We start from the raw sequence: 26,691 nt of genomic DNA, 5'->3' as shown, positions 1-26,691 counted from the left end.
ACCTTTTAAACCGGATCACAAATCGGTTTGAACCGAAATCAGTTCGCACTTGAACCGAATTGCTGAAGTGCTTTGGAGAGGGGAGCCCATGCGCTAGACTCATTTAACCCGTATCTTTTTTGATGCTGATTTTTTCCCATGTCTTTTTGGATTAATCAATTCAATTGTGAACCGGATGCGGATCGGAATCAATTTAAATTTGCCCTTCGGTCGGCTGGAGTGGCTCCATTTTGAATCGATTCATCTGTCAATGTGAACCACAAGTGGGTTATTTTGTTTTGCAGCCAGAAAATGCGATCGGGGCAAATGTAGTGTGAACCGTGCTCCGCTTCCAAACCAATCCCTCGATTCGGATCACAAAGCGATTTATAAGTGTGAATGCGGCCAACAAATACTATTTCTTTCCTATTCCTTTCCAACTCAATCTTGGATCTGCATCAGATTGGAACTTCTGTTTCTAGCCATTCCAGCTGAACAGACTTACTGGCATGAGAGCAAAAGTAGAGCCACAGGTTGGGATGCGTATATTCTGCTCTCCTGACTTCTTGTTAACTCTTCTCCCCATTATTTTCACAACCTTGCAATCCTGCCAACCTTTCCTCTCACCCCCTTTTCCCTTTCCTTGGCTTCTCTCCTCAAAGGAGGCCCAACCTTCATTCAAATGCCAGCCTCTGAATATGGAGCAGGTTCGCTTTCATGTGCCGCTTTCCTACAGATCAAAAGCGGAGCTTCTCAAGATGTTTTTCGCGGAGCTGTCTCCTCCATGAAAATCAAATCAAACAGAGAGATAAACAGCCCAACGCTTCCTGAAGCATGGCTTGAACATCCAGGAGTCTATGTCCGTATCAATTTCGCTGCATTTCTCACTCTTTGGGGAATTTCCCTTGGCATAGGGATGCTTTTCACGAAACGATCATGGGCTGCTTCATTGTCATGTAACCATCTCATGTGGTAGTTATGTTTCATAACCCCTGTGTGCATCAGTGTTTAATGCGCATGGCTGACAACCCCTTGTACAACTGCAATACTCCATGCACCCTGAGGCTGAGAGAATGTGACTTGCCCAAGGTCATCCAATGGGTTTCATGGCCAAGTCAGAATCGAACCCTGGTTTCCAGAGTCGTAATCTAATGCTCAAACCATGCTGGCTCTCATTTACACTGTAGAAATAGTGCCGTTTGAGGCCACTTTAAGGCCGCATTCTCACTTATGGATAAATCAGTGTACGATCTGAATCAATGTATGGAACTCCTTCATTCATGGTCCTCTCCATTTTAACTGCCTTTCCTTCCTGCAATCCTTTCCAGTCTTTAAACCCCAAAACCATTGGCGCATCAAGATAACGAAGCTCTGGGATGTGACGAAACCGTCAGATTTAGCCGCTGCCTCGACTCATTTTGGGCGACTTCCCAACATCAGCAGGTTTGAACCAAGCTCCTAAAATTCATTAATGAAGCAGCTTAGCCGCTGTCCCCAGGGAGGGTTTGTTCCAGAAGCCTTGTTAGGACACAAAGATTTACACAACAAATGCATTCAGCGCCATGGGATCAAATTAGATAATCCCTAATATTATACCAACCTCTTCCCCGCTAACCCTTCTCTATTATTTTAGCCAATCCCCCCTCCAAAAACTGCCAACTCTCTGATTTAATGAAAGCTTATTGTGCCTCTGCTTTGGATGAACACAGGGTTGCGTCTGCACTGCAGAATCGATGCAGTTTGACACCGCTTCAACCGCCATGACTCCATGCTATGAAATCCTGGGATTAGTCATGCGCCGAGAAGTTTCTAACAAGGAGAAGGAGCTCAAAAAACTAGCTTTGCTCCAGTGCCACAACAAACTGCCATTCCCAGACTTCCATAGCATTGACCCGCAGCAGTTAAAGTGGGCTCAAACCAGATTATTTCTGCAGTGTGTTTGGACTCGATGATAATGTTTGGAAAGATAAGGTAGTAGGAAGACTCGCTTTATCAGGCCAGGATTGGATCAGATTGCGACAGGAACTGGTTTCAAATGGGAATGACGGTCATTTGCACCGATTGGCAATTCGCTCTATTGCATTCATAGTGGGAACAGGCCCATAGAAGGTCAAAGAAAGCATAGACCCAAATGGCATGGCCCCAAGACTATTGGCCAAAGTGTTGGATCAGGGAACATACAAAAAGCCTGGACAAGAATGGATGAGTAAAAAGGCAAAAGTTATGCACCTTGGATGGTCAAAGTGTTGAACATTGTGCCCATTTTAACAGCTGCTTCGGTTATCTTCTTGTTTTGCAATGGCAAGCTCTTCTCTACTTCCCCCCTGTTTCTTCCCCCCAAAAAGGAGACCTTTTCTAACTGCCTACAGAAAGATGTTTTTAATCCGTATTTAAAAGGGCGCATCTCCCTCCTTCCCTGCGGCATAAAGCCTTTGACAAAGATTCTCATTACTGTAATGCTTTAATGCTGAAAAGCCTGTTCATATAATTGGGGAAAGGGAACAACAACAGCAACACCACAAATCTTTGAGATTTTCCTCTTTACGGAGAGGGAAAAAAGGGGGCTTCGATGACGGTCACAGCGGGAGCTGTATGAAAGAGCAGCTGAGCATTCAACAGCTCCTGGAAAATAATTGTCTCTTAGTAAAGGAAGGTGGAGGAGAAGAAGTTATATGGTTGCAAGCACTCCTTCTTCTCTCAAGGAGTTCGAGATCATGGTACTTAATGGGAGACGTTGCGCCAACAGACCCATGCGGCGTCTCTTTTGCAGAGGGGCTGGTCGGGAAACCTCTGGGGCAGGATGTCTGTCTGTTTCCTTCCCTACCGCTTCATTGGGTCTGTGTTGACCCAATGAAACCCTGTTTGTGAACTGCAAAGATGTGCATCAAGGAACTGGCAAGAGTGCTCCAGTGTGCCTCAAGCACTTCTGAGGTACACCAGGCTCTTCTGACGGTGCATCAGGCACATCCAAGGCACACTGGGTTCTTTTGCGGCACACTGGGTTCTTTCGATGGTGCATCAGATACATTGGACTCTTCTGATGCACATTAGGCATTGCTGATGTGCCTTGGGCCTTCCTGATGTGCACTAGGCATTTCTGTTTGAACACAGGGCTCTTCTGAGGCATGTCAGGCTCTTCTGATGGTGCATCAGGCACATCCATTGGGTTCTTCTGAGGCACACTGGGCTCTCTTGATGGTGCATCAGATACATTGGACACTTCTGATGCACATTAGGCATTGCTGATGTGCACTGCACTCTCTTGATGTGCACCAGGCATTTCTATTTGAACACAGGGCTCTTCTGAGGCACATCAGGCTCTTCTGACGGTGCATCAGACACATCCAATGCACACAAGGCTCTTCTGATGCACATTTGACACTGCAGCTAACAATAAACAAATGCACATTAGGCTCTTCTTATTGTGCACTGGAAACTTCTGATGCACATCCAACTCTTCTGATCTCAAAAATATCATACTAAGAGATGACCTGTGGGGAAAGAAATGACTTTTTGTACTATAATTCCCAGCATCTCCAAGCTGGGATTCTGGGAGTTGTGAGTCCCCGAAGGACATCTTCCAAACGCTTGCTAGGAGTAGAAGGGATTTGCAATTGTTTGATGGCTAGCCCCAAGTTATCCATTGAGCCCAAACTGTCAGAGAAAGAGGAGAGGGGGAGTGAAAAGGAGGGAGGTAGAGAAAGAGAATGAGAGAAAGAGAGGGGGGGGATTCTGCCAAGCAAGGACAAGAGCTCTTAATGAGGTCCTTATAATTGCATTATGCATTGTATTATTTTATCCTTCTGCAAGCCAGGGATTGAGCATCTGGAGACAAACATAATGTCCAGGTGTGTGCCGTGCTGCCAACTCGCAGCATTTAAAGGGTAATTTACTCGAGACAATAGCCGGCGGACCTGATCGCTACTCCTCCAAAGCGACAATTACGGCGCGTCACGTGGGTGCCTTCAGTGGCCTCTGGATGAGGCCTTTAAATGCTGAAACAAATACAGCTGATTGCAATTAAGGGGACGCTGGGCTTTCTTCTCCCTCCCAGACGGTTGCGGGAAAACGAAGAGCGTCGCGGTGCCATCGGCAGATCTGTTAATGAAATTAAAATTCCAAAGACATTCGTTGGCACGGCTGGCGTAAAAAGAGTCGTCCTGCCCTGTCCTTTGGCAACCGCAGCCGGGAAAGAACCAAAAGGAGCTGAGAGACGTTAGGGTCAAATGAGGATGATAACCAGAAGCAGGGGTCTCTTTCTTGCTCTGAAGCTCTGGTGGCTCCAGAAGCTACAGTTCCCAGAATTCCATAGCACTGAGCCATGGCAGTTAATATCGGGTTATTTCTGCAGTATGGATGCAGCCCTAGATCATTAGATAGCAATGATGATGAGCTCTGTTCCCAAGTAGGTTCAACGCCTTGGACAGTTTGTGTGCATTTCATCTCCAGACTCAAAATGGAGCGGAAACTATACGCAACTGATGGTGGCATGGACCTGAAATGGCTTAAAGGCTGGGAAGAGGTGAAATTGCCTGGCCCCCAACACTGACATATTGGTCCAACCGTATAGATAAGTAGCCATGAATCCCATCTATGGAGCCACACAGGTTCCTTCCTCGTACAGGTATAATTTTACTACTCCCTTGACGTGTTGAAATGCATATATATAGGATTCATTGCTACTTAATCATTGCACAACTTTTTAGCTAGGATTCATAGCTCCTTATCTATGTCCCGACTTCAGGATGGGTATGACTTTTTAGATAGGATTCACCACTTATCTATTGCACAACTTCAGGATGGCTACTACTTTTTAGCTGGGCTTCATTGCTCCTTATCTATGGCCCAGTTTCGGGATTGGCACGGCTTTTTAGATAGGATTCATCACTACTTATCTATTGCCCAACTTCCTAGGACGGGTGCGACTTCACTCCTCCGTTGGCACACTGAAAGAGACCTGACGCGAACCCACTTTTAGGCGTGAATTATGCATCAACCTTGTGTCTTGTAGGATAGCAGTGAACCACATGCATAAAGAACAAGCTGTTGGCCCTAAACCCCAAACGCAGAAGACATGGAGGAAAATAAATTAGGAAAGAGAAATTAGACACCGTCAGCCAACGCGCCTGAACTGGGGGCCATCAGAATGCATGGCTGCATTTCTCCTGCCATGTTTATCGCTCCCCAAAACGATTACGCCTGAGTAAGCCACTCTCGCAGCCATCTGTCCCTTTATCACCGGCGACTCCATGGACTTCCCGAAGCGGCACAATTAACTGCTTAGCAAGCGATAGATGCCATTGTTATCCCACCGCGGTTGAGATGAGACCAATTCTTCACCTCTTCCCCTCCCAGGCGCACATGAGTCCACCATCTGGGGGATTTGCGCAGCTTCTGGTGTTGAATTGCTACGGATACACATTCCTCGTTGATGTCAAGGCTTCTATTTGTGGTGTCGATAGAGTTGTCAGGGCAGGACTGAGAAATTTGTGGGTCCAAACCTGGGGCCGAACCCTTGTGAAGTCATGGCAGAGGCCCAAGGGTTTCCAGTGAGTTTTCATGGCTGAGCTGGGATCATAGTCTGATGCTCAAAGCACCAAACCACACTTGCTGTCTTGCAATGATAGATATCGCTTTATTTGCTTCCTTCTGGGAGAAAGGCGGCATCGAAACGAAATAGATAAAATAATAAAATGCTCCGCGTTGCAGTGCTGGGGCTTTTTAAAACGCCATTTTTAAGGGGGAGAAACTTTGCAAACTTTTTAGGTCCTGACTGGTAAGATGTCAGCCGAGAAGAAGCCAAACAGGACCTGTCAGTTCGGCAGGACATCTGCCATTGGAATTGTCACCGGTGATGTTGCGATGATTAAATTTTTCACCTAGAGTCCCCAGCCTTTCTGCTTATTGACCGAATCAAGAGCCTCCTATTGACAGAAGCATGAGTTAAAAGGGGAACAACGCGGGGAAATCGATGAGTTATTAGGCTGGGAGGTTCACCATCTTGCCAGGGATGGAAGTAACAGAGATGAAAAGTGGACTCGCTTGTGTGGGGGGCCAAGATTTCAAGCTCCCCAGATGCACCCCAAGAACGTATCTCCTCCGCGTAGTTTGCAAACTCACCTCTCAGGACTTTATCACACGAGGAAAATTGGAAGGTTAACCAAAATTTAATCTGGGGTCATCCAAGGCATTTCGGGTAATTTCGCAAAAGATTTTCAAACGACGTCGCAACCAAACGGAAGGCAACCCAAACGCAATCGTGAGACGTCCCAGGAATAGCTGAATTCAGAAAAATATCAATTTATATATCCTTTTCAACTGTATATTAGCAGTCAATTTGCATTTGTGTTACTATGAAGTGCACCTCCGGTTGCTGTGTGCCTTCAAGCTTGTTGTTGCTTCCTTGGAGAACGAAACTGGGGGAAAGATTATATGCCCAGGGACTCTTTCCTGTTGCAATGATAGTTCTTCTGCAACGCTTTTTGATCCATAGTCTCTCTTCGAAGCTCTCCGGAAAAGAAGAGGCAAAGGTGAGAATGGAAGTGAGAATAGCCGATGGCTAAAGGGACACTTGGTTGCAAGAGAGAAACGGCTGCCAGACGTCTTTGGCAATCTTTGGGCATTCTCAGCCCAGACCTAGCAAGAGCAAAAGGGCGAGAGGGATGATAAATTGAAGTTTATTCCAGCAAATACTCTGCCCTCCCTTAACAAGCTGTTAATGGCAGCATGAGTCAGTAGCAATCCCTCAATGCCTGGCATGATCTTTTAGCAAGACGCCGCTGGCTTGGCTATGAAACCCACTTAATGACATTGAGCGAGTCACATGCTCTCAGCCTCAGGGGAAGGCAATGGCAAAGCAAGGACACCCATCAGGACCAAACCAAGGGCACCTTCGAACAAACTTTAACATGAAAACCCCATGATCGGTTCCAATTAGGGTCACAATTGGTTGGAAATAAGTTGGAAAGGCATGCGCCATCACCAAGAGCAGCGTGCTCTTTTCCGAGGGCTTCCCTTGGAACTATATCTGTAACTCATTACATTTGATGAGTAACTTTCCATGCTTTGGTGGGCTCACCCTGACCCAGTTTCTTTCTTTCTCGGGAGGCTTTGGGGCTGTACCGACGGGTGGTAGATGGCGCATGCCATAATGATGCCCTGCCGATGGCGATAGGGCTTTGAACATGCGGACACTCAGTGGGCTTTGAACATGAGGACACTTTGCGCCGGTCTGTACAGGGCCATTATCTCCAAAGGAGATGAAGTTGCATGATCCTTTCCAAAGTGGACCTCTTTCTGGGAGCTATCTCTCCTCATTCATCTCCAACCAAGTGCCAACGTGGGCAAATCAGAGAGTATAATTAAGACAAATGCCAAGATGCAAATGAGTTTGGTTTGCCCCAGCTGGAAAGCATGGGAGGATGGAGAAATAAAAGGCCAGATGGTGGTTGGGTTGGAAGAGCGTTCAGGCAAAAAAAGGGTGGGTGGGTGGGCAGGGAAGGCCTTGCCGCGTCCACTGGGTGCCCTCACAACATACGGAGATCATTTGGTGCCAACAGACGAGCTCCATCAAGGATTAGCATTGTGGGATGCTTTTGTGTGTTAAATACCATGTAATCCCAAAGCCCCAGCCCTTCTGAACCAAAACTGGAGCCACACCAAAGAGACATATGGAGAGAAATAGAGCAAATAACAGAACCCAGGCAATGGGTCATATTCTCCTTCAGCAACTTAGGGGCTGCGCAGACCAGACAATGCATGCCCTGACTCCGCCCCATCCATGCACCGTATCACACGGCGCATGGCGTCACGGTGCTTCTCTTTAGATGACGCAGTGTCAAAGGAGTGCCATAAAGCCACGGCTCCTTTTTGTGCCATGGCCCCATTTTGCTGCTTTGTTCATGGGACAAAGGTGTGGCGATGGTAACGCCGTGTGAAAATCAACCCGTCGTGGTGCGATATTGATGGGATTTAATGCCGATTTAATGACGCTTGCCTCCTGTGTGATAAAGTTTTATATACCAGTCTTTGACTGAGCGGATATTGTATGTCTTCCAATTGCACACAACCATCTGCAAAGGAAAGCAAAGGACGGCTGCAAAGACCCATCTACCCAAAGCGTTTTGCAAAAGGCTGGCTAGGAATAAGAAATCTGATGGTGTTCATGCCAATCGCGGTGCCCAAAAGATTCGTTCAGTCAATCCATCACCCCTCGGCCTCGAACTCCGCCTCCGCTTTGTTCCCAACCCTTGCCCCTTCTGGGGACATGGATGTGAAGAATGGAGACAATAATTGAGGACCAAGGACTGCTCCGCAAGAGACTCCTGCTATTCTCGCTCTTTTGCAGAGAGCCAGAGAGAAACTCTCTCGTTTTAACGGGGAAAAAGCCGAGCGATAACTCAGCCGAGAAAATAGGAGCAATTTGATATCGCCAGGCTGGGCTGAGACAGAACAGAAAATCGATGCCAGGCGTTGGATTTGTGTCAGAGAGGCGGAGAAGAGGAGAAGGAATAAAATTTAACCCGGTGGCACTGGGTTGTTCAAGCTTTTTCCTTTCTTTTTGGCCTGCTCAAGCTATGCATGCAACCCTGGTTTTCCAAGTGTTCTTGGACTGCAACATCCATCATCCCTACCCAGCATTGTCAATAGGGAAAAATAGTCTCGTCCAGGCTGTTTGAAGCACCATATTTCCCAGCCTTGCTTTCCTCCTTTCTCTTTCTCTTTCCTTCCTTCCTTTCTCCCCCTTTTCTTTCTTTCTTTCTTTCTTTCTTTCTTTCTTTCTTTCTCTTTTCCTTCCCTCCCTCCCTCCGTAATTATTCCTCTTCCGTTCTTTCTTGCTGTCCTTCTTTCCTCCCTCCCTCCATCTTTCTTCTTTCTTCTCCTGCTGTACCTCCGGCTATCCGAGTCCAGCATGACGGCTTTCCTCAAGTCCCTCACCCTTTCTTTCGTGGGGTGTTGCATCGTCCCTACCTCACGCCACTCTTCCTGGCGCTTGATGTTCTGTTTCTGCCCATCCTTCTTCGTGCTTGCTTGCTCTTTTCACTACCTCCAAGCCAGACAGCCCATCCCTCCCTCCAGCTTTCTTTCTTCTTTTTCTACTTGCTTCCCTCCTGTCTTTCTCACTCCGTCCTTCCTCCCTTCCCTCACTTTCTGTCTTCTTCTTTTTCTTTTATCTTTTACCACTCCCTCACCGTCTTTCTTTCTTCTTATACTTGCTAACTCTTTATGCGCTCGTCCCTTAAAGACTAAAGTAACTCAACCTTTCTTTCTGTCTGATTGACCTTTTAACGACTCCAGAACTACAGAGGTCTGGATTGCGTTAGTCGTTAGTGATGGAGTTTTGATTGTCCAGGACGTCAAAGATCGTTCTAGAGAATGACTTAATGCTGTAATGAAATTCACTCCCCATTTTCTTTCTTTCTTTCTTTCTTGCTTTCTTTTCTTCTTTCTTTCTTGTTCCTCCTTCTTCCTCCTTTCTTCCTTTCCCTCCTCCTCCCTTCCCTCCCTCCTCCTCCCCTCTTCCTTTCTTTCTTGCTGTCCTTTTCCCCCTCCCCCCTCCTCCCCCCTTCCTCCCCTTTCTTTCTTCCTTTCTTTCTTGCTGTCCTTTCCCTCCCTCCCTCCCTCCCTCTTTCTTCTTCTTTCTCTCCCTGAACTGTGAACCAGCCAAGAGTCTTGGCTGCTTCCCAGCTAGAAACCAGAGGCAGGGTCTGAATCTTAAGAGCCCTTCTTCCTGCGCTGCTCTCTCATTCGGCTCATCTGACCGGCTTTGGCCTCTGGTGGCCTGGCTGCTGGAACAAAACGGCTGCCCCTTCCTTCTTCCTTCCTTCCTTCTTCCATCATCCATTCTTGCTGCCAGCAAAGACTCTCAGATGGAGATCGAAGCAGGCCATTCGAAAGCCCAGAGGGGCCCAGCATCACTGCAGAGAGCAATGGGTGAAAATGGAAAGGAGCTGATTGCTTGTAAAGCACAGGCCTTGGCAGAAAATTGAATTGGAGCCATTCTGGAGCAATTGAGGAGCAGAGAATGGATGGAGCATTGGGCCAAAAGAGGGCATGTCGTCTCCAAAGGGCAATTAGAGCCAGAGGATGATGAACCCAGGAGGGGAATAAAGAAACCCAAAGCGAAAAGCATAATCTGCCGGGAAAATGCATCTAAAAGTACATCTGACTGTGAAATAATATTCTTACTGTTGTTGCTATTATTAATGCCATCGCTATTATTTATATACCCTGCTCTTTTCAGGAATAAAACAGCTTGCATTAAAAACATAGGCTGGAATTCACAACCGCAGTCATTAATCTGTGGCCTAGAGTTATGCATCCATGTGCTTTCAGGTCGTTTCCATCTTATCTCATTATAGATGGAAAGAGGATAACAAGGTGTAGTGGTTTGAGCACTGGCCTATGACTTTGGAGACCAGGGTTCAAATCTTGGCCCTGGAAACCCACTGCATGACCGTGAGCAAGCCATACTCTCTCAGCCTCAGAGGAAGGCAATCGAAAGACCCCTTGGACCAAACCTTGCCAAGAAGACCCCTTGAGAGGAACGCCTAGTCTCACCATAAGCTGGAAATGACTTGAAGGCACACAACGACGACGACAACCACAACCAAATGAATGAATCAAAGCCTGAATTTGCAAGACCTGAGCAGGACTGTTGACAACGAAGGTTCTTGGAGATCTCTCATGCAATGGGTCACCATAAGTCAAAGCCAACTTGTAAGTCAAAGCTACCTTGAGTAATTTCTATTTTCCAGGTCCAAGGGATGTGGAAGAGAGCAAGGGATGCTCCGGATTTGGTGAAGGACTGGGCCTGGCTGGGAGGGAAGGAGACGGCTTCTCATTTGCGACCTGTCAGGATCCGTGCGACAAATTACCGAAGGGAAGCGCCGAAGGCAGAATAATGAGTTGCTCATCTGAAAATGTAAAATAAATAGGTAAATCTCTCTCCCGGTGACCAGGGAGGATAAATGGCGCTCGGTTCGACAGCAAGTGATTAAATTGAACAGTAATGAACTCGTGAGGGATGAGGCTGCCAGGCTGGATTGGGAGAAGCATCGCTCTGTCAGCGTGTCGGACTGTGTGCGTGTCGGGTTATTGCTGGCGCACACCGCCACACAGACCCACGCACTTGTGGGCGCATGGAATGATCTCGGCCCGTTACAACAGCTATGTTTACCCTTTGCTGTCCAGGGGATTCTGAGAGTCGTAGTCCAAAACAGCCAAACCCTCCTCCAAAGGGAGGGGAGGACATGCCACATCTTCCTTGATGGTGGCAATGGAAGCCATTCAACCCATGGGGTCTTCACCACCATTAATGTTGTCAACCTCTTCCATGAGTCTTTCCTTGAAGCCAAGAATATGCCCCTGAACCATAGCATTTTGTATCAAGACCTCTTCTCTACCCATCGACCCTCCATTCCCTTCCACTCCGGGGTTTTCAATAATAACGGGTATTATCCTGGATTTATTAGAGGATTATGCTATTAAGCTCCCAGGATAATGGCAACAACGGCTGTCCTTGCAATCTGCAGGCTGGAGCTCATTCTCGCCTTTATCAACTGGAGGCAAATCCAGCACAGACCACCATCTGCTCCAATGAGATTAGGTCCATTGCTGTCCTGAGATACCCTCTTTGCCAACAGAAGGACCCCATTGAGAAAAGAGGTCTAAAAGTCACTTTATCTTCTGTCTCACTTTGCCATCAACTCATTGCAAAAGATGCCTTTTTAAAATGGCCTCTGATTTTGTTGCCATTTTTTTGCATAATGGAAAACCCCGTTATTACAAAAATGCTGGGAGAAAAGCAGGACGCGCTTCGTCGATGCTCCAAAGTGCGAACGGCGAACCCACCTCCGTGCTTCTGAAGCATTTGGGCCACGATTCCAGCGTGGTCAGGGCCTCGTGTGATAAGGCCCATAGTCTAACCGACAACCTTTTCTATCAGGTCCTTCAAAGTGCAAAGAATCCCTAAGTGGGGAACTGTCCTGTTCAATGGGGTTCACTGGATGTCCTTAAACCCCATCCGTCCTCCGCACCCCTGCCTTCGCTGTCGTTGCGGAAAACACTGCGGCAGCAGAAAACCCTCACCATTACTAAATAAACAGTAAATCAAACTGAGCCACCAGCAACCTTTCTGACGCGGTCGGTAATAGGGAAGAAAAAACCCATGCCAGCTCAGCACAAAATTGTACCGACGGAGGAGGTTGCCATTATTCAAATGTATGCACATCGGTCTATTTGATCCTCCCTGGCCTGACTTGAGATGGCCACGATCCACACCAAAGGGAGACCTTTTGCTGACAGGAGGAAACTCGCAAGGGAACCCATTAAGGAGGGTTAGTGCCAAAGGAAGTGAGATCAGGACATTGCCCTTAGAGAGGAAGAAAAGATAAATAGAGATAGCATGCGCATATATATATATATATATATAGGCTAGAGAGAGTTATTTATAACGTCTCTTCCCAACCCTCCTGACTCATTAGGTGGCTGAAAAACAGAATTAAAATGCAATAAATCATCTTAAAAAGCCACCCGCATTAAAATTCAAGGGAGGAAGGAGACCTAGGAAGGAGAAGAGGAGAGACTCCAATTAGAAGAGGAGGCTGGGGGATAATAAATCCAGATCAAGGGAAGCATTAGTGTCACCGGATTCTGCTTTGGTCAGACCTCACCTGGAATTATATCGCGTCTAGTTTTGGGCACCGCAATTCGAAAAGGGATGTCGAGAAGCTGGAAGGCATCCAGAGAAGGGTGGCCAAGATGGTATGGAAACTGAGGGCGCATTCCCACTATGATTTAAAGCGAATCGCCGATCGGTTTAGATGACTTATGTCACCGATGACGCACAGATTGATATGCATTTTGAAGCGGCGCAAACTAGTGCAATGCAACTGAGAAGTCGCACCTGACCTTCGGAAGACCGCTTTGTGGGATGTGCAGTCCTCCATCTCCAGCTGCCTCCTTGCCATGACAGCTAAACCCACAGCATTACGCACCGCTTGCTTACAGCAATATTTATCTTTAATTCCTTTTTTTTAAAGTGACCATCGACTCCATAAAACAACAATTAGCCGCGCTCCCTAATTTCCGAGCTTCGTTGCCAGCGCTGTTAAAGGCCTGTCATTCGGATGGGACCATTTGTACAAGGGTAATTGTTCGTGCCGCCATAAATAAGTTGGCACAGCGGTTGCCTCTGGCTCTCTTTCGACGCTTTTTCGGAGATGGAAATGTGGGGAAGAGAAGGCTAGATTCTGTCTTGCAGGGAACAAATCCTTGTCAAAAGGGAGAAGGCGGAAACATGGGTCAACAAGACCCAAATGGTGGTTTGAGCTACGATGCACATCACCAGTTTACTGTTTGCACCAAATAGAGTTGAATCAATTGGATTTACCTAAAGAGAATCATAAGGTTGGAAGAGTCCCCAAGGGCCATCCAGTCCAATCGCTTGCCATGCAGGAACTCACAATCAACGCATCCCCAACAGATTTAGCAATCCAACCTCCGTTTAAAATCCCCCAAAGAAGGAGACTCCGCCACTTTTCAATGCAACATGTTCCACTGTCGAACAGCTCTGACTGTCAGGATGTTCTTCATAAGGTTTAGGACAGTGATGGTGAACCTTTTACAGACCGAGTGCCCAAACTGCAACCCAGACCCCACTTATTTATTGCAAAGTGCCACGTCCCTCTGGCTTTCTAGTAAGAAACTCTGGCAAACTCTGTGCTAGGGCAACAGCATGTGTGCCCACAGAGAGGGCTCTGAGTGCCACCTCTGGCACGCGTGCCATAGGTTTGCCATCACTGGTTTAGGAGGAACCTCTTTCCCCGTTTGGTGAAGTCAGTCTGTGCCATTGCGTTCCGGAGCAAAGCAACTTCGGAGACGGAGGTGTCCAGGCGCAAATGCTGAATTACAATGCGGCAACTCATTGTGATTCGCCTACAGCCCCAAGTGAGATAAAACTAAAAGGCGTCCGTTGTTATTTTATTATCACACGACGTGGGCTAATTAGCTTGGCAGGTTTTAGGACGTGTGCCTTAGATCACCAACAACGTTTGGGTGAACGGATGCTGTTAATCACCCAATTGCTGCTGCATTTTATTTCCATCTGAACTCTTGGTTGGGTCCCTTTTCCCTTACTATGTGGGCTCTATAAATAAAGCTTAACAACAACAACAACAACCACAACCACAACCACAACCACAACAATAATAATATGTTATCTCTGAATCTCTAGGTAGTTCTCAATCTTTGGTCCTCTACGTTTTTGAGACTTCAACTCCCAGAGTTCCTGAACAATGAGCACACTGACTGGGAATTCTGGGAATTGAAGTCCAAAACATGGGGAAGCCCAAAGGCTGAGAACCGCTGCAGTCTAGGTCCTCCAGCACAACTCTGCCATAGGTTGAGCACAGAGTTGTGATGGAGAACCTGCGCATTCCTAGAGACAACACTTCTGTAGCAATTTGTAGGTACTCCAACATGATTCTATGATTAACCTCTGGCAAATGTTGACCATAGAATTGCATTGGAGGACCTGGAGATTCCTAGAGAGGTGTTCTCTTAGGTAAAAAGTATTGTGGTTTTTTACTTGTAGTAAAAATGGGGGTCCTTCACCCCAAACCACAGCGAATGTGGAGGGACCACTGTAGTAGCAGCAGGACCAATGACAGTATCCCAGACCAATGGATCCATCCCTCTCCAAAGACCTTCAATGAAACTGTAAGACCAAAGGACCATCCCATCCCTCCTACGCCTTCATTCCCAATGATTTTGCTGACGTTTTTCTATATGGGCTTATCGTTCAAGGACTTGAGTTTCCTCCTCCTGGCCTTTCTTTCCTCGCTCTTTCCATCTCTTGCAACCCAAAAGACATGAATCGTCTGATACGGCCGCTCTACTTTAATGGAGCACCGTATCCGTCGGCCCCTCCAGGCTGAGACGAATAAACTTTTAATGGGGCTATAAATTGCAAGGTTATTTAACAATACCAAATCAATTCTAACACATTAAAGGGCATTTATCGGGAGTTAACAGAAAACTGGGGAGGAGGGCAGAGAAGAGGAAAAGGATGTTATTTAAGAAGAATAAAATGCTGATCCTTGCATTATTAAAAAGCATTTTCTTCCTTTCTCGACGTTTTGCTCCGTGCTGTTCCCCTCCCCTCCCCTCCTCTTTATTAAATATACATCAATATAAATTGGATGCGATCGACGAATAAGTCCAACGGTGGCTTTGGTTGCAAAAGAAAATGGCCCCATGAAAGCGCACCTTTTTGTCGAAAGGACACCTCCTTTCCATCTTCCCCGTTTCGGAAATGACAGCCGGGAGGTGTGGAGAATCATTAATCCACTAATTTGAAATCAATTTAAAGTGCATTTGCTTAATGGCATGAGCCTTGCAAATTATCCAGACATTGTTAATTTAAAAAGAAGGGGGGAAAAACCCTCACCAGATTTCCCTTTCCATGGCTGTTGTTTGTGTCTTCTCCCCCTTTTTTTATTAATCAGCTTTTTCCAGATGTGTGTCGTCGTGTCGTCGGGAAACTTCATTAGCACGCTCCCGCCATCGATGAAAAAGCTCTTTCTTTCTCTCTGTAATGAGTTGTTTTGTTAGCCAAGAATAAAAGGAAGGGAGGGAAAGCGGAGGGAGATTAGGCATAAAGGGATGAGATGCACGTTCTTGGATTAGACATTGCTAGATTCATAATGGACAGAGTCATGGTATACTAGGACATTTCATGGCTGCAATCTATTGCCATATTTGTTCAACTTGTATGCATGAAACCTCACATAAAGAACAAGTTTAGATTCGGAGAAAAAGAGCAATAAAGCTAAGATGGAGGAATATCAACAATTTACTCTATGCAGATGACATTGTACTACTATCAGACAACATCAAGGAAGCGGAACAATTATAGTCGGCTCTCCATAGCCACGGATTTCTTTTATCCACGGATTTAAGTACCCATGGCTTGAAAATACTTTGATAAATATATAAATTCCAATAAAAGCAAGCTTGTATTTTCCCATTTAATATAAGGGACACCGTTTTATTACCCACTGTATTTAACGGGACTTGAACATCCATGGATTTTGGCCTCCGCAGAGGGTCCTGGAAACAAACCTACTAAGGAAGGTCAAAGACAAAAGTGCAAAGGCATGTTTACTGGAAGGAAACAAAAATAATGACTATGGAGGATCTGTATAAATTCAACCCAGACAATGAAGGAATCAAGATAGTTAAAGAGTCCCCATACAGTACCTTGGATCAGACATGGATTGGGATGGAGACTGCGGCCCAGAAACCAGAAGATGAAGAAAAGGATGGGCGGCTATGAAGGACCTAGATTAGAAATGGAGAAGAAGAGGAGGAACGCTATCCACAATCGCCAGCTGAGCTTGCTCCAGTTTTAGAAACAGTCTTAGAAATTCTACTATGAATGTGGTTCAGCTGCCGAAGAAAGTAGGACAGACTTTAGGGGACGGGAAGAAAAACGTAGATCTGGGATTGTTTAGCATGAATGTGATTGTGAGGAATTATGGTCCGCTCCAGAAGGAAAGAGCCAGTGTGGTGTAATGGTTTGAACACTGGACTATCCATAATAGCCACAGAGACACTCAGTTCAGGAAAATCCCATAGCTAAGGATTTGCATCCCTTTCCTTCATCAGTTCTCCCTGAACTTTGGAGACAAGGTCCATTCTCCAGTTAGTGACATTTGGAGGTAAGTTGTGCAAAGTTAAGCCTGTGGATCAGTAGTGCTTTTAATTACAGAGTAGCATGTAAACGCATGATGCCTCTATGCATTTGCACACTGACATATATATATATATATATATATATATATAGCCAGGAACTGATTATTGCATGTCCTATTGAACAGCCAAGTGCCTCAAGTTAGCTCTGACAAAAAGAGACACTTTAAAGTTGTCTAGTGACAAAAAGCAGGTGAAAATATGGGATGACGGAGGATACTGTCCAGGCCAAATGGGGACACTTTGGGGTATTCCAGCCATCAATATTGACCGCTGATCCACATCCATTGCACCACATTGGTATTCAGCAAAGGAGCTGTGCAATGCAACTACACCCACGTATATTTACACAAGGCCGAAGTGATGGAGAAGCTAGACCTCTGCGTAGTTGTTTAGCGTGGAGCAAAACACTCACTGTATCTTCCAAGGAGACGTTTCTGTCGTTAACTTTTTGCTAATCTCACTTGTTCCAGGGTTGAGAGCTGGCAGCAAACACTGATGCGTTGGGCGTCTTGCGGCATAAATTAAAACTCTGCGGTCCTGTCTCCCCATCCGAATGTTGACCGAGTCCAGCTTTCCCCAGTCAGCTGGATCATAACAAATGAGGACTCCGACTCGGATGTTATTTTAAGGTGAGGATGTAATACATCTTGTTACGATCCAGTGAAGCCCAGTGATGGATGGGGACAGGAGTAGCAAAGAAAAGCAGAAACAAATACAGACAGACTGAGCTGTTCCTGGAGACAGAAGGAATAGCCACACAAAGCATTGCAAGGTACCTTTGATAGGCATTTGCTCATGCTGCGCCGCCACATGCACGAGCCCCATTCACTTGAATGGGACTTGAGAGCATGCGCGGTATTTGGGTTATGCTGGACCCAAATACGGGCGTACTGTAATCAAATCTGCAAACATCAAAGCTGCAAATATGGAGGGATGAGTGTAATAATAATAATAGATTCATTCTTTATTCCCAGATTAGATTCATGTTCCAATTCACACACAGAGAAAAGCTCTCTTCTTTCTCATCTGCTTGCAAAATGCACAAGCAGCAGAGAACAAACGCAAGAAAGGACCGCTGACCAAACCTGCAACGGATTTAGAGGACTGGCATGATGGATGATATTGCTCCACGCGCCATCCCTTCCATAAAGAAACAGGGGTTGTTTCTGGGTTTTCTTTCGCTTTTCTGTTGCCGGAACAACGGGGAGAAAAATTGCATTGTTTGCTTGCATTTCCCTCTCTGTAACGCTGGAACCATAATTGAGAGAAAGGGCAGCTGCATGTGCGTTCCTCCTCCCCTGCCATCCTTTACAAAAGGATAAATCATCTTTATAGGAAGCATATGGATCCCTAAGAGGAGACATCGGTCTTGGAAATGGGAAGCGATTTCTTTTTTTTAACGGCTTCCTTTTCTGTCTTCCTGCATCATGGAGATGCTGGAAAGTAAATAATAATGAGGAGGAATATACAAGCTTAAAAAAGGCCGCAGCAGTTTGCTTTTGCCTGAGTCAACTGGGAAGGGCAAGATTATGCCCCTTGGTCTCATATTCCCAAACTGAGTGCAAACTGCTTCTCTATGTTGAACTCAATTTGCAGCAATGGAAGTGATAATCTGAGGACCTTTTGCAGGTCGGAGGTCTTTAAAGTGAAGTTGGATGGGTGCATTCCCACTTACCGGTTAATTTGATTTCCAAATGGAATATACGAACCGGTTCGGCTCTGAGCATAGTTCACACTATGTTTGATCCGAGGGCCGGGGAAGCTGGGGACAAGGCCGGGGAAACCGAGAATGGCAAGGGAGCTGGGAAGGAGGCTGCAGGGAAGCCGGGAAGGGAAGGAGGCAAGTGATGGAAGAAGGCAAGGGGCAGAGAATCCGGTGACGGAGAGGCCAGGGACGGAGAATCCAGGGATGGAGAGGCTGGTGACAGGCGAAGGCCAAGGCCATTGCAGCTGTCCCTCGTCAGGGGGAGTGGATTCGAATCCACATGGTTCCCACTTGGGCTGAATCGATTTATTTCAAAATAAATAGATTCAGCCCAAAAAGAACCAGAAGAAAAACATGGCCCTGGCTTTCTCCTGTCACCAGCCTCTCCATCCCTAGCCTCTCCATCCCTTGCCTCTCCATCCCTTGCCTCTCCATCACCAGCTTCTCTGTTCCTTGCCTTCTTCCATCACTTCTTCTTTTTGACGCGGGTTCAATGTGGCCTCCCTTTTGGAATTGCTTCAATGATTCAGATTAAGTGGGAACCAGGGTCATTTAAACCATTTCGGATCGAATCGCAATTAAAACATAATGAGAATGAGGCCCGGGAGTGTTTTAGCTGTACATTCTTGCATGGAAGGGATTGGATTCGATGACCTTTGAGGCCCCTTCCAACTCTAGGATTGTGTGATTCTTTGTATTTTTCTTAGACACCACAGGTGTAGGACCTTGGCATCGGAGGGTAAAATCACACCGACACCATATTGCAAATATAAAATATAATGACTCAACCCTTTCCCAAAAAATAGCTCTTTTGTGTGCCGTCGATGACACATCGGGGGCACCCAAACAGATTGGGAACAACAACACCTTCCCACACACAAACGCAAAGTGAGAGAACATGACACCAAACAGAGAAAAAAGGAAGGGGGGAAGGAATTTGGAAGGACAGACTTGACAAACCCATAGCAAGGCCCTCTTCCTTAGAGTCCAGAAGAAACAGGTATCAGGAGTATAAGAAATGACTAACCTAGGTTCCATCCGCACTGCAGAATTAATGCAGTTTGACACCGCTTTAGCTGCTGTAGCTCCATGCTGGGATTTGTATTTTGGTGAGATCTTTAGTCTTTTCCATCTTAGAGCTCTGGTGCTACAGCAAACAAATCCCAAGGTCCCATGGAGCCATGGTAGTTAAAGCGGTGTCAAAGTGGATCATCTCTGCAGTGCGGATGCAACCCAGGTGGGAAGGGGCTGGGCATGTCGACCCGCAGCACCCTGCTTTCCAGTCTCCAGACTGGCTTTCAAGGTGGGTTTCTTTCAGGATCATTTGTGGCCATCATTGCAAATGAGAATACAAAGCAATTGTAATATCTTAAATCTCACTCGCAACGTTGTAAGTTAGGCTGCCCAGATCCCATTGGATCTTGGGAGCTGAGCAGAACCAGGCCTGGTTAACACATGGATGGGGTTCTAGCCTACATATTTCAGAGGCAGGATCTTGCAAAACTACCTCTGAGGATTCCCGGCTTAAGAAAACCCAGTGAAATGCATGGAGTCCCCATAAGTCAACAGGTGGCTCAAAGGCATATATACAGTATATACACACACTGCAAAATGAATGCACTTTGACACTGCCTTAAGTGCCATGGCTCCATCCGCCCGGATCCTAGAATTTGTGAGTTGTTGCGGCATTGAATGTTGTAGTATTTCGTAGCATGGGGCCACGGCAGTTAAAGTGGTGTCAAACTGCATTAATTCTGCCATGTAGATAGATGCAGCTCGATTCACCGGATGCCAGGCTTAGGATATTGCAGAACTTTACAAGTACATTCAGAGTCAATGGTCTTTCCTGAGGTTTGGAAACATGGGGATCATTTCACCTTACATTTCCTTCTGCAAGAACCGCGCAGGGCTGCAAAAAGAGTTATTTAAGAGAGACCAAACCTTGCGCCTCTGTAAATAAACAGTTATGTAAAGGTTTTATTCTCATCAAATATATTTGTCCTTGTTTATTTGCAACTCTCTGATCTGAGACATGGAACGGCTGATGTTTTCACTCCTGTTTTGCACCACTGCTTCTGCACAAAGCCATGTGTGAAGATAGGATATTTATGATTTTTATCACACTAATGAGAAGATCATGCGGCTTTCCAAGATTAGCACAGAGTTTTGGATGCATGGGCTCCAAATCCTTGCTTGACCATGAAGCTGACCACAAGTTATCATCTCTCGCATGCCCCCCCTCTCCGAATCGTATCAGCAATTTGGTTCAAGTGGGAACCAGGGCCATTTAAAGCGCTTCAAACCAATTTGTGATCTGGTTTAAAAGGTAGTGGGAATGAGGCCCTTGCCAAGAAAACAGCATGATAGCTTTGCCTTAGGGTTGCCATAACTCAGAAACAACTTGAAGGCACACAACGCACACAATGCAAGAGGTTAGAGAAGCTGCGCAACTGGCGATGATGAACAAAACTGCTCTCCGATTCTCTGCTGAAACTGCCTTCCGAACTCTTGCGTACGGCTTGAAACTTCCAAGTGGGCATTTCAAGGTGAAGTGGTTGCAAGTGTATTGTGTGTGTGTGTGATGTTTGATAGTGAAGTATTAGAGGCATCCGTCAGGTTCCTGGCTGCAGAGCAACGCAATTCGTTGGAAATCGGTCTTCGCTGTTAGATTCCGGGGAGACCGCTGGTGGATACGGAGACACAACTGTATTTATTATGTTGCAAAACCTACACAACTCTGGATGGATTGTGTCCTCTGGGGTTGTCGGAATCGGAAGGAGACTAAGGCAGGAAGGTTTGCCTGATTGTTACAACTCATAAAGGGGAATAAACTGGGTCTCCGAAGAAGTGTGGATGTCTGCGCATCCATTAGAGCATTAAATATGTGCTTCCTCTGACCGCAGTCAGAAGAAATAATCCATTGCTCCACTCACAAGCCACTCTGGCCTATATTTTGCTATGGATTTTATATCGATGATTAATTTAAATGTTCCACCGGATATTTTAAATGGCTGCTACGCATAACTCAGTTAGCAAAACCTCTGTCGGAGAAGCTCCCTGTTGCAAAACCTTTCTCCGCTCACCCAGCTCACCTTTTCATATTCATCCTCTGCGCAGCCAAAGGTTTTTTAGCAGCCTGGACATTGGGAGGACGAAACAGACTGCTACGAAATCCTGGGATTTGTAGTTTTGTTAACTACTTCGGAGCTCCACAACAAACTACAAACCCCAGGATTTTATAGCGCGGAGCCGTGCGCACTTCAAGTGGGCCCAAACCGCATCGTTTCTGCAGTGCGGATGCAGATCCGTGCAGTTTGTCACCCGGAGAGCTGAGAAATCAGTGGGTTGAAACAGAGGCAATATCGCCGAATGTCAAAACCATCTTTATTATTCTTAATCTTATTCTTTTTCTCGTCATTATTTACAATATGGTTTCCAAAAGAACAAATCGACAACTTAAGATCGCAGGGGGAAAAAGAAGGCGACGGCGACGCAGAAGAAGAAAGCAACCGTGGGAAAGAAAGGACCCAACGCAAGTAAAGAAATGGGATATCCTACATAAGAGAAATTGTGCTATTTTTCCTCCTAGAAATAATAAGGTGAAAAACCATCGCTTGCAAGGATAGCCTCACGCCAATCCTTTGCATCTCATCATAGATCCTAACCACTGTTCCTTCCAGTCTGTGGTTCCTTCCTGGCATTACCTTTTCCTAACCTGCAACATTATAGTCGTATATTTGCATAGTTGTATATTTATGTGCATGAGAGCCAGTGTGAGGGTTTGAGCATTGGACGACGACTCTGGGAGACCAGGGTGCGAAGCCTCGCTTGAGCATAAAAGCCCACTGGGTGACTTTGGGCAAGTCACAATCTCTCAGCCTCAGAAGAGGGCAATGGCAAACCCAAGGACCCATAAGGGTCTCATAAGTCAAAAAGGACTTGGAGGCACACAAGTCCCAAGGTACCGAATCCCAAACAGACTCAATACTTGGAATAGTTCATTGAATCCACTCCACTGTTGAATGGCAGTTTGACACATTGGCTCAGTAGATTTTCTCGACTTGGGCCAAAGTTAACCAATCTGCAAGTCCATTTCGGTTCTCCCATTCAATGTGTCTTTCTCAAGCCAACGTTTGCAAAACAGGAGAGCATTCCCCAGCATGAACCCGGCATCCCTTGAGTGTTAGACTGCAACTCCCACCATCCCCAGGAGACCTAGCTTGTGGAAAGTGGGAGATAGTTGCATTCCACATCTGCAAAATACCAGGTTAGGGATGGCTAGAATACCCAGAGATGTATCTGTCCAAGGTAGATTCTGGAACAATCCCTTGGTTTTCCTTTCCTTTAATGTTCTCTGCAGCAAAGGTGATTTACAAAAGCGAGATGCAAGGAGTCCTCTCTACTAGTCCTCCCTCCACACCAGTGTGCCCAGGTGGACTATAAATCACTCCTCAGATGCTCTGCCGCTAGTGAGCGGAGGAGGATTTATGCCAGACAGCGTGGTAAATAACAGGCGGTTTATTGCCTTCCCCGGGAGAAGCAGCTTCTCTCCTTAGGAAAATTCAAGGCGCACAAATTATGCCTCGGCAATGATAAGAAGCCATAACTCCAGAGGAAGGTGGGGAAGGAGCCACCGGAAGACAGCATGCTTCGAATGGAAGTTATACCAAACATTTCGCCAGCTATGGATGGTGACTTCCATGTTTGGAGGACTGTGGATGATGCCCTGAACAGGAATGGGGATGATGGGGTAATGTTTTAAATCAGTTGGAGCCTATACAAAGGGCTACACCTGTTTTTGAAGATGGAGTTCAGCATCTTGGATAGATCTATTCAAGCTCAGCCTCAAACCCAGAATGGGTTGACCACCGACGTCACATGGGGTCATCATAAGTTGACTTGATGGCATTTAACAACAACAAAATGGTGGCTACCATGTGACTTGGGTGGCCAACCCATTCTGGGTTTGAGGTTGAACTTCAATGGATCTATTCAAGATGCTGAACTCCATTTTCAAAAGCCCTTTGTATAGCTCCTTGGACATGCGGATGAAAAACCAAGTCATCCCATCATCCACAGTCCTTCTCAATTCTTGCAGACTCCAACTCTTGATGGAGTCTATCCAACTCTAATGCAACCTTCACTTTTCCTATGGCCTTCTACCCTACTAAGCACCATTGCCTTGTCTAGCGGGTCCTTTCTTCTCCTGATATGTCCAAAGCATGGCAACCTCAGTTGGGTCATCTTGGCTTCTAGGGAGAGTTCATTGGACTCACGCCGCAAGGAACTGAGTACCAGAGCTTTTAAAGAGAGACCTGATTTGTTAACTCTTATTTTTGGAGTGGGAGTCATGGATGGGTTTGTTGGAGAGCCAGCGTGATGCAATGACCTGAGCCTTGCTCTGGATTCGAGTCCTACTGGCTTTTCACAACTATGACACTCCATGGACTTAGCCAGGGACTGGCAAAGGCGGTTCTGCAATTTCAACCTCCACAGATTCTCCCTCCGCTGCAATTTTGGGACCGAACCAGTCGGCGGGCAACCTTCATCTTATGCGACCGTATCCGCGCACCAGTTAACAGTTCCGCTGTTCCCGGTTTTGCATTTATGTAAATAATGTTCAAGATGTGGCCTCCCAACCTTTCTCCCCGCCAAGGGAACAGCTGCTCTGCATACCAATGGCGAGGCTTCCTTATTTCGGCTTTAAGGAATAAAACGAGATCAGCGGAGCTTCAAATGCACTTGTTAATGGAGTTGGTTTGTGGTTTCATTTGCAGCTTAATGGGGACCATCTGCTTCCAACAAGCACCTTCCAAGAGTGGAGGGCAAACCACCACTTGCATGGCAGCCGGGAAGGAAACAGAAGGAGGGCTTCGACTTGTGAATCCCTAAGGAATATCCCTGCTGTATCGGAGCCTCAAATCTTAGCAACATTTTGACTTGCGACATTCAAAAGAAAGGATGTTCTAGGGTTTGAATCAAGGCCTGGAATCCTGTTAGTGATTTATGGGCACATATATATGAGCCAGCATGGCACAGTGGTTTGTGTGTCGGACTACAACTCTGGAGACCAAGGTTCAATTCCCAACTCAGCCATGAAACCTAGGTGACTTTGGGCATGTCACACTCTCTCAGCCTCAACGGAAGGTGATGGCCAACCTCCTCTGAACAAATCTTGCCAAGAAAGCCTCATGATCGATTCACCTTAGAGTCACCATAAGTCAGAAAGGACTTGAAGGCACACAACAACAAACTCCCTTTGGGAGACCATTTCCCTTCCCTTCGCAGCCTAGACCAGTCACTTCTTTTTCGACATCGCTTTCTTCCCTCCCCTATCGGCCTGTCAATCCAATAAACAATAGCTATGGACCAAGAAAGCTGGCATATGGAAAAACCAAACCAAACCTGAGAAGGGTACAAGAAGAAAGTAACTTCTGCACATCTTTTGTGCATTTTCTTTCCCCCTCCCCAATGGCCAATCCTCCTATATAGTAGCCACAGTGTGTATAGATCCTTACACTCCATCCATCCTGGGGAAAAGTAATATATATTAACACAATTGATTCCTTAAGTGTCCAAGCAGAAAAACGAGGGAGGTAGGAAGTAAAGTGCATCTGGAAATTGAGAGGCAAGGGAGAGAAGAGAAGAGATAGAAGGGGAAAGGATAAACCACAAGAACTGATTTCCTTCTGGACTTACCGAAAGAAATAGAAAAGTCCTTCTAAAAAGTGGATGCAGAAATTAAAGGAGCCAACTGAAGTACGGAAGGAACTCGCCAACTCCAAGGGGTTGGGTTTAGGTTCAACACCTGGAGTAACTCCTTTCAAGACTGAGCTAAAACAAAATGGATTCACTGCATCGTTGGCATGGGACCCATCAGCTGCTGCTGGAAAGGACATCTTACTCCTCTATCCTCTGCTTCTCCCCACATCTCCTGTCTTTGGGGAGAAAGATTGTTCCCTTCACCTTTCCATATCTCCCAGGACTGGATAGGAAAGCTCAAGAGAAGTAACAGTGCCAACCTATTCTCCTTTGGTCAGACCTCCCCTGGAATATTGTGTCCAGTTCTGGTCATCACAGTTCAAGATGGATGCTGACCAGCTGGAGCGTTGTCCAGAGGTGTCCGACCAAAATGGTTGAAGATCTGGAAACCACCAACTCCTATGAGGAGCGGCTTAGACACCTGGGTAGGTTTAACCTGGAGAAGAGAAGGTTAAGAAGGGGCATGACAACCATGTTTAAATATTCAAAGGGATGTCATGTTGAGGATGGAGCAAGGAGTAGTCTGGGGAGTAAAGCTATCAAAATCCAGGACTGGATTCACTGCCCAACTAACATGGAGGCAACCACCCACCGCTATAAATTGGTCTAACAGATCCAGCATTCCTACAGTACTCCAGTTGGCTGGGGATAAAATGGGGGAAAGGAAAGGGGGAGAAACAATTGGGGCGGGTTCCTTGGGCTCCATGGAACTATAGGATTGTCCCATTGGGGAGGGGGATCTTGAATCCGCTTCTCAACAACACCAAGCAGACGCAGAGGCCCACCATCATGGCGACCAGCAGCCCAGCGAGAGCTTTGAGGAAGGAAGTCCGGCTCCGTGTGAAGAAAGGGGGTCCCATGATGCTGAGGAGGGCGGTGCTCACAGTCAGGGTATAAAGGATGGAGACCCCCGTGTTAAGGGCCACGATCTTGCCAAACTTGGCAAAGGGGGCGATGATGCAGAAGAAGAGAGGGACAGTGGCTATGACAGTGGTGACTGCGCTGGACACAATGGCCACACCAACGTGCCGGACGGCTTCGATTGTCCTCCATTGCCTGCTGGAACTGGGGTCCTGGAGGGTGGGAAGAAGAAGGTACTGGATATACAGGGTCCTATAGGGTGGGAGGATGAAGGTATTGGATATATAGGGGGTTCATGATCCATGCTCCCTGCCACAGGTCTGTGTTTGCAACCCTACCACTGAGAGTTGTATAGAACCTAGGAATATCAAAAATGGTCCAATATGGAGCCAGGCCATTAGTCCATGCTCACCAAGGGTATGGAAAGTGATATGCACAAGCCATTTGTGGCACATAAACCCCATTTTGTGACCCTTCAAGTCTTCCAGTATATCCCCAAGCCTTTATTTCAGCTGTAAATTGGCCGAAAATGGTAACCAAAAAAGAGATGTGTCCATTGATGGAGGAAACTAGCCCCTTGTGATGGTTGTCTATCTTAAGGCTTGTGTTGGTTTTATTGGTGTTCC

At 46.4% G+C, this 26,691-nt stretch overlaps 1 protein-coding gene across 1 annotated transcript in view; it reads right to left on the bottom strand.

Annotated features, from left to right (window-relative positions):
- Nucleotides 1-24,651: 24,651 nt before the first annotated feature.
- DISP3 (dispatched RND transporter family member 3) overlaps nucleotides 24,652-26,691 on the bottom strand; it is a 34,745-nt gene continuing 32,705 nt past the window's right edge. The window contains exon 21 of the mRNA XM_042477972.1: nucleotides 24,652-26,277. Within this exon, the coding sequence (XP_042333906.1) occupies nucleotides 25,915-26,277 (363 nt within the window). The 3' untranslated portion in view covers nucleotides 24,652-25,914. The remainder of the gene's footprint in view (nucleotides 26,278-26,691) is intronic.

The sequence above is a fragment of the Sceloporus undulatus genome, chromosome 7 (genome assembly GCF_019175285.1).
Source record: "Sceloporus undulatus isolate JIND9_A2432 ecotype Alabama chromosome 7, SceUnd_v1.1, whole genome shotgun sequence".
Classification (NCBI taxonomy): Eukaryota; Metazoa; Chordata; class Lepidosauria; order Squamata; family Phrynosomatidae; genus Sceloporus; species Sceloporus undulatus.
This window is presented reverse-complemented; position numbering and strand designations above follow the sequence as displayed.